General features: G+C 40.2%; 1 protein-coding gene and 1 long non-coding RNA gene across 2 annotated transcripts; one reads left to right on the forward strand and one right to left on the reverse strand.

The window, feature by feature from the left end:
• Window positions 1-659: 659 nt before the first annotated feature.
• On the forward strand, window positions 660-1,837 carry LOC131112972 (homeobox protein pv.1-like). Its single transcript, XM_058064212.1, has 3 exons — window positions 660-1,140; window positions 1,266-1,489; window positions 1,576-1,837. Exons 1-3 carry the CDS (start codon window positions 921-923, stop codon window positions 1,801-1,803), a joined length of 672 nt encoding a protein of 223 aa, XP_057920195.1. The 5' UTR covers window positions 660-920; the 3' UTR covers window positions 1,804-1,837.
• A 4,833-nt stretch (window positions 1,838-6,670) lies between these two features.
• On the reverse strand, window positions 6,671-7,419 carry LOC131114132 (uncharacterized). Its single transcript, XR_009121571.1, has 2 exons — window positions 7,181-7,419; window positions 6,671-6,991 (listed from the first exon to the last, which is right to left on the reverse strand). It is a non-coding gene; the product is annotated as an uncharacterized LOC131114132 (long non-coding RNA).
• Between the last annotated feature and the right edge of the window lie 1,628 nt (window positions 7,420-9,047).

Genomic DNA, 9,047 nt, shown 5'->3' on the forward strand with positions numbered 1-9,047 from the left:
CAGGGGCCATCTTGATACATTTTGTAAAGATGCTAAAATGCTAAAACCAAGCCAATGTAAGTCAGTATATTAATAAGCCTCGGAACAATCCAAACCTAATTTATGTCATTTCACATTAATAATGATGGTGCTGCAGCTAATGATTATTTTCTTAGTCAATTAATCCGAAGCTTGCTGTCTCGATTAATCGAGTAATTGATTAGACCGAATCAATATGAAGTAAGGTGGTTTTGGTCTGCAACATATCATAACATATCATAACATAACAAAAAGCTATCACCATTATTGATCTTGTAATGCCTGAAGGAATTTTAAAAAAATCACATTTGAAAGGCAGGAATTAGAAACAAAATGTGATTAGTAGAATACCAAAATAGTTGGGATTAATTGGATGGTTGTTGAGTTATTTGATAATGCAGCTTTAATAATGAATTTATTATTTTTTTTTTTAAAGTGAACAAAAGTGGGCTGAAATTGAAAGGAAAAAGTTTGTAAATGCTGCATTTACTGACCTTATTAAAGTGAATGAGGCAAATATTACGCACAGGTTGTGTATTTTAATGATGGAATACAATAAGTAAAGTTACGCGTCACTTCCAGTGTATGCAGCTGCAGGGGTGGGGGTCTTGGGGGGGGGGGGGCATACAGATGTTTCTATTGGTTTCACTCAGGGCGGACAAATGTATGAGCCCAGCTTTCTCACAGACTCCGTGGCGCCAGGTCTTCACACACTCACAGGATATGCAAAGACTTCAATAACGAGCCATTAACCCCTAATCATGGGGATCGATCAGGCGTTAACAAGACCCCGTACATATGCAAACGAGCGCCCTATAAAAGCCCAGCCGACGGGAGCAGCTTCCACTCGCTTCCTCTGACATTCGCTGGATTTAAGGAGTCGCAGGGCACCTCTGAGAAACATGGTGAAGTACTTTTCTGTGGACTGGCTGGTCCAGAGCCACCCGGAGGGGGCTGCGACGGAGACAGCGCCCCCCTGCAAGCCGCACGTCCCCTGCATGCTGGGGCCGCGTCAGCCGGTTTATGGCAAAGGGTACCTGCAGCCCAAACCCAAACCAAGCAAGTCCATGCCCGTGGAGTCCTCCGGCATGTCCTCGCCTTCAGCACGTTGCGCCTCACCAAGTAAGTAGGATTCTAAACTTTCAAATGCATGTTTTTTGGGTGTTCAAAGTGCGGCCCGGGGGCCAAAACTGCACAATAAAGAGCAAAATATGATATGATACTGACTTGTGTTTCCAAAAACGCAGTTTCAGAAACAAGCGGCTACTCCTCCGGTTACGACAGCGAAGCGGCTTCCTCCGAGTGTCCGTCCGTGGACGAAGCGGAAAAAGAGGGGCCCCAGCGCCGGGTCCGCACCAAGTTCACCCCGGAGCAGATCAACAGGCTGGTCAAGATCTTCGACAAGCACAAGTACCTGGATGCTGGCGAGCGGGTGAAGATAGCGCACAAGTTGGACCTGACTGAGACTCAGGTAAAAACCAGACTTAACAAATCCAACTCCAAAAGTGTCCTACCTCAGATGTGTTGACTCACCTTCGTTGCGTCTTTCCTTTCAAGGTGAGGACCTGGTTTCAGAACCGGAGGATGAAGCTGAAGCGGGAGGTGCAGGACCTAGCCCCCCAAGTCCAGCCGGTGATGTTCCAGCATCTCGTCCCTGCTCAGTACCATCCCATGGCCGGACAGCAACCCCACCACTACCCTCCAGGCCCGGCCTTCTACCCGGTACCCGTTCCACAGCTAGTCCTGCAGCCCCAGCTCATGATCCACAAGCCACACTTTTACTGAAGAAAAAACTCCTTTATAATAAGAAACACTTAAAACGGTGCAATGTGTATTATTTCTTGTATATACTACAAAAAGTCTATTTATCATCCAAATAAAGTTTATCTTTATAATTCTGTGCTTGACTCTATTCTATTTGCATATCTTTGTATATTTGAGTATTACATCAGGGCTGTTTTTTTTGCACAAAGATGATGACTTGATCAATTATTAGGGATTTGAGGGGTGCCGGAATGAAGATAGTTTTCTTATCACTGCTCAATATATGGATCCTATCACGTGACAATGATAAGATGCAACAGTCAGGACTTAATCTAATTATCAGAAATCATTGCAAGACATGGAAAAATGAAGTATGCACAGTAATGGATGTCACACACACACACACACACACACACACACACACACACACACACCAAATGCCTCATTTTGCACTTCAAACGCCAGCTAACAGGGCAAATCATGGTCAACAATTAGTTGCAATTAAGGCTCACATTGATGAATTTACACCTAGCACTCCGGGGGGTGGGGGTGAGGGGGGGCAGGCCTGGCTCCTGAGAGTCTGACTTTGAGTATGCGCCCGAATTTAATCTCTGGTTTGAAGTGGTGAGCTTTGATTGCGGTGATGAGATTTTGAATGATTGCAAAGCCAAAACGACAAAAAAAACACATTATTGCAAATCTCTCGGTAGCAAATGCAATTAAAAATTAGCTTTATTAAAAGATCGGGGGGGGGGTGACATAGCTTGCAGCAAATGTCTCATTTAAATGAAGTCAACAACAGAGATCAAACTTCCTGCGTGACAAACAGAGGCTCCGTGTAATAAATGTAATAAAAATAAAATAAAATTAAACCATTACCATATTTGTGCCCCCCCCCCACTTACACCCCCCACCCTATACTTGTCAGTGGAGTGGCTCAAAGTTCTTGCTCAAAGAACAGAAGTAAAGAGCCAAGCTCTTCACCAAGTAAGTTCACTCGCCGTGTTGCGTTTGGGTGGTGTTGTTTAAACTAACACCGCCCCTCCATCTCCATGTTAGACAGCTGTGGAGGGGGGGTCCAGCTCACAGAGCGAGGTGGGGGGTGACAGTGAAAGAGAGGCCCCCCAGCAGCGCATGATGAGGACAAAGTTCTCCACAGAGCAAATCAATAAGCTGGAGAGAACCTTCAGAAAGAACAAATATTTGGGCGCCTCTCAGAGGAGGAAGATGGCCGAGAAGCTCAACCTCTCAGAAACTCAGGTACACGCGTGGGTGGCACTTGGGAACGAACGTGACTTGAATGAAATGTCATCATCCACGGCGACTGACACCATTCATGGATCCCTCAGGTGATGACGTGGTTTCAGGACAGGAGAATGAAGTTGAAGCGGGAGGAGCTGTTTCAGCACCACGCCGCCAGGGGACAGTTCCATCACAGCCCCGCCTTATACGAGTCCCCAAGGGGACCATAGCGTCATGTCTTCGTGACGTCAAGTCACTACTGACCCCCATGCCCCCCCCAGCCAATCATGTCTAGAATGCAGTGCTTTATGAACATTATAATAACTGTATGAAGTACTACTGCAGTGGATTTACTTATACTTTTTTTTGTAAATGGTTTATATGAAAAAAAACACACTTAAAAAACACACCAAAAGTTTTTACACTAATCACACTTAACTATTATTTTGTTAAATATATATATATTAATGAAATTAAAATAAACAATAAAACACATTTGAAAAGTTTTACACCATATACATGTGTGCTGGGGGGGGGGGTGTATCACGTACAAGTACATATCATATATATTTGTCAATTAAATATTTATAGAATCCATACATTTAATATTTATATTGGCCTAAAGGTGAACATCAATAAATGTCAATAAATGTCAATAAATGTCAATAAATCAGAATAATCATAAATAATGATTTATTTGTCTTCTGGAGTTCAATTCAAACCAACTGAAGACAAAAGGAACATTTCACATTTTATGAGATACTGAAGTTAGTTTTTCATCTTTTCAACATGTTTTTGCCACTACATAATTGCATTAAATATTCATAAGTTTTTAACAAAGTTTTTAAAATAAACCACAAAGCACACTCTCTCTATGTGTGTATATGCGTGTGGATAGTGGATATGTATATATGTATGAATATCCATCTATATATACATACATTCACATTTTGTGAGACATTTATTCATTTAATAACTCCAAGCTATATGAAAAGAAATAAATCAATGAATATATAAATGTGGTCCGTTTATGCATTTTTTTCCACATTCCCTGTTATTTAAATACATCAATATTATTATCTATTATGTTGTTTTATTAATAACTCCCTTGCAGTGTCAATCAAAAGTCTGCTTTGTAAAGTTTCACTTTTTAGAAAACACCTATCATTAAATTGTGTGCCTAATATAGTGGCCATGGAGTGACTGTGGGATTTATTCTTCAAAACTGGTGTATTATTGTACCATAACAGGATTTTAATGAGGATATGTGGATATATTTCGAGTCCAGCTGCTGCAGGCAAACGTTTTCCTTTGCCGTCCGGTGGCAAGACTCCCAGTCGAGACGGTTCCTGATGGATTTGCATCTTTTCAAAAGAACATCAAAGCTGCGGTAAGTGGCACATCATTGCTATCCATTGATCTCCTTTGTCTCGCAATCGAACGTTTCGCACGTACATGAAAGCCGCGGAGGACCGGCGCCCTGAAGTCTGCCAAAGGTGTGTATTGCCTCACCTTTAAAGTCATTAGGTGGCACCAGCTAAACGGGGGACTGATGGGCTCTGCTCTGTCATAGCGGCGGTGTCTATGCCCCCCCCCAACCCCCACCCCAAACCCCCCTCCATGCAAGTGACTTAGTCTTTGGACCCAGACTAGGAAGCAACCTGCTGGTCCAGTGATGATCCTCTGCAGGTCACCAGGCCCAGACATGCTGGGTCTCATCCTCAATCTTTTCACACATTTATCATGAAATTGAACTTTGTTGAAATTAAAAACATAAAACACACAAATGCAGACATCTTCCCATACACTGTAAAAAAATCCAAGTTAACTCAACTTAAAAAAAAAATTGTAACCTGGATGAAAATGTAAAATTTGGATGAAATCTAGCAAATTATTTCAGGTCATTTCAACTCACAACTAAGTTTCTCCAACTTAAAAGACCAAGTTCACTTGACTTATTGCTTTGTTTTGGGAACTTTCGTTATTAGGTCAAATAAACAAATATTTTAGTTGTATCAACAATAGAACTCAAGTAATCTCAACTCACTTTTGATTTCGTCCAACTAATTAGCTCAAGTCAATTCAACTCACAATTAAATTAATTGAAATAATTTGTTTACCTGATTTGAAAATGAGTTGAGATTAATTGATTTATGTTGTTAATACCAAAATATTTGGTTATTTGACCTAAAAAATGAAGTTCCCACAAGAAATCAATAAGTCACGTGAACTTGGTCTTTTAAGTTGGAGAAACTTAGTTGTGTGTTGAAATGATCTGAAATAATTTGCTAGATTTAATCCAAATTTTAAGGCAGCGAAGTTACAAATTTTTTTTTTTAAATTTGGGTCAACTTGGAATTTTTTACAAAACGTATCAGCTTCTTAAATGCAGTAGTCGGGGTTGAAATCTGACACAAATCCTAACAAGGAGAAATGCCGTGTTAAATCAACTATTTTGTTACAAAACAAAAAGCTACCAAACAGAAATTTGGATTAAAGTAAAAAAAATGCCTGGAACAATTTATTTTGAAAACATGAAAACTTTAATGTTTTGTCTTTAAAACATATTTTTAAAACATTAGCATAAGAACAATATGACAGACTGTTTCTTACCATCTGTTAGTGTGTGTGTGTGTGTGTGTGGGGGGGGGGGGTGATATTTGTGATGTGTGTGTGTGTGTGCGTGCATGTACGAAGCGTCTGAGCATGTGCAAAACCCATCACACTCTTGCACAAGTTGGCCACACCCACATTTCAAAGTAGACTGAACTATTTGATTAGTTGGGAGCATCAAAACCTAACATTTCTAGCTGTCTTAACTTTTTGACAAAATTTAGTTGACCTGACGCACAAAAATAAGTTGACGCAACTAAAAGCTAATTTTTTTTTACAGTGTAGGAGACACAAACCATGCATATGAATATAATATTCCAGTTTTTCCCAAGTAACAAACCCCGGCCAGCAGCCTGCATGCAGCAAGTAGGTTCCTGCCCCTGATAGCCGATCCAACACCAATAAATGTGAACCCTATTGTGAGTGGAATGACAATGATCCTTTTCAATCAGGCGAGGTGAAGAGGTGCTAAGATGGCGGCTGGATGGCAGCAGACACACTGGAGCCAAAGTTGGGTGTCACTCGGGAGCAAAGCGGACACATTTTGCATGGAAGGAAGCTTACAGGTTGGAAATAAAGCTTACTGTATACGTGGTCTTTAAATATATCAGACAGTCATTTTAATTTTTACAGTTATGCGGAGGGGCCAAATATAATAATAATTATGTTGAGTGGTGGTTTATTTATTTTTCCCTCCATCGAGCATCAACGCAATATGAGACAGATAAACCGGAATCGGAATGCTCACTTTTTCCAGTATGTGAAACACCCACCCGCCTTTACACCCACAACAGAAAACAATAAAATAAAAAAACATAATTATAATAATCCTCATACAGACATATACACTGTTTTTTTTCCTTTCAATTTTTTTTTTCCTTAACAACAACAAAAATAGCAACATCACTTTTTGGCCACTTATTAGCCTGTGATGCATTCAGGAGCGAAATTATCAAAAGTTATTTTATTTGTTGCTAATCAAAAGTGACTTAATGACGAGAAAGCAGACAATAAGAGAACACTTAAGTCATAATGCTGTGACTTCATAAAAAAAATCAAAAATAATATATTTAATAAAGTATTATAGACATTTTACAGGGTTAAAACAACAATACTGTACCATTCATTGAGTACTACTTATTATTTGTACCACCACTAATTAATGAAGTAGTGATTTTTCACATGTTAATCATGTTAAAAAAAAGTTGCACATTTCTTGACCATGGGATCTTTATTAAAAAAAAAAAGCAAACATCCTGCAAGCAGACATAATATCATGTTGTTTTTTCGGCGGTCAGGTGGAAAACCTCGGCAGCCCCATTTTCCCACGCAGTATGCCTCTTTTAAAGGATTTCTCAAAGAGATATATGCATAGGAAAAAGGAACAGCGAGTCATGGCGTGAGCTGTACAACTAAGTCCCATTCAATTTATTCATCATAAAAATACTGCAAAAAAATTACTAAGTAACCAACCATACAATTCACATAACTCAGTGAAGTCATGTAGAGTAGTAAAGTAGAGATGTAGTAGAGGTTGGAATACCTCTGCAGCCCCATTTTCCCATGCCCTATGCCTCTTTAAAACAGCTCATCAAAGAGGTATATGCATAGGAAAAAGGAACAGCGAGCCCCCGGGAGCCCTGATGTCCCGTCCCCGTATGCGGCGTGCTTGCACCCTGGAAGGAAAGAACAAAACAGAACGACAAGATAGAGATTCACAAGGCTGTCACATTCAAGTAAAATGTGGTGTAAAGCATGTGAGATACGAGGAGGTCTTACCCAGTGGAGATCCAGCTGAGACTCTTGTGGGATGGAGCTGCCTGTCGGACATTTATGCCAATCTGGGACCTTGAAGATGCTTGAGAGAGTAGCAAATCCCCGTGCGTAGTCAGCGCTTATCCTCCCTCGGTTTCAAGCAACAGATGCTTCTGTACAAAAAAAAAAGGATACAGTACAAGTTGCCTATTGTCACAGTTACCACATCCTATCTGGTGCACATGTCAGAAGCAAATCATGGAAGAACGCCTTGTTCCTTCTGATGGAACACTTTCTTATCTGTTCAGGGTTTTTAGTCTTCCATCTCTCTCCCAGAAGAGAGGCCTCCATGCTTGGGAGCTCTCAAGGTCTTTAGACAAGGACTGGAGTGGGACACACACACACACACACACACACACACACACACACATTGTTATGGTATGTCAAGGTCAGAGCAACCAGTCGAAGTAGAAACTGCACTAACTTCTCTCAGACTGTACATTTCCACCATTTCAATGATGAATCTGGAAGTTTTGTTCATAGTAACATATCCGAATGTGCGGTTCTGAAAATGTTCATCAACAAACTTTGGACACAGAGTGAAAAAATAAATCCTCTTACCTGGACTCCTTACTTCGAGTGAACATCATTTGCTGTAATGTAAAAAACCAAAACCAAGCACAGGGAAGGATGTCACACATCAATCACACATCATTTCCCTTCTACATGTAGTGTATTTATACTCCCATTTTGACAGAAATACTATACTGTATGCAGTTCTTCTCAACCTTCATATTATCTGATCATGCAACAAGATATTCCTAGCATTTTTTTTATTATCGGAAATAAATACTGGAATGTCTGTTATAGTCACCTTGACATTCTCTCTTCACTTCTCATTTCATGGCAATTTATCCAGAAATCCAAAAAATACAAAATGTGGGCAGTTGTGTAATAATACCATAAGGTTATGTTCATTTTCATTGGTAGTCATAGAGTATATTGACAGTCAATATTTGCTGGAATTACATGTATTTTTTGGATTCAAACCATCCCGCTACAGTAGCTTGACGTTTACATTCCCAACATTTGCAATAAAAGAGACTGTTGGTCATTCATTGATTTACTCATTAGGATTTGTGTGGGTTCAGTATGCTTGGTTCCTATTCTGGCTGTCTTGTACACCCTGGACTCTGGGGCACACATAGAGTGGTGTGCCCTCTTTCTGATTTCTTATATTTTTCCTGCTTTAATGTTTCAGATAAAATACTCTGAGGTTGACCGTCCTATTACATGTGGCGTAGAAGTAATGCTGCATTTCAGAAAAAGAACATAATACCAGTAAAATATGGTGGTGGTAGTGTGGTACTCTGGGGCTATTTTGCTGTTCCAGGACCTGGAAGACTTGCTGGGATTAACAGAACCATGAATTCTAATGCCTACCAAAAAAAATCCTGAAGGAGAATGTCCGTCCATCTGTTGGTGACCTGAAACTGGAACTAACTTGGGTTCTGCAGCAGAACAATGATCCAAAACACACCAGCAAGTCCACCTCTGAAAGACTGAAGAAAAACAAAACAAAGACTTTGGAGTGGTCTAGTCCAAGTTCTGACTTGAATCCTATTGAGATGCTGAGGCGTGACCTTCAAAAGTCT

The sequence above is a fragment of the Doryrhamphus excisus genome, chromosome 2, assembly GCF_030265055.1.
Source record: "Doryrhamphus excisus isolate RoL2022-K1 chromosome 2, RoL_Dexc_1.0, whole genome shotgun sequence".
Classification (NCBI taxonomy): domain Eukaryota; kingdom Metazoa; phylum Chordata; class Actinopteri; order Syngnathiformes; family Syngnathidae; genus Doryrhamphus; species Doryrhamphus excisus.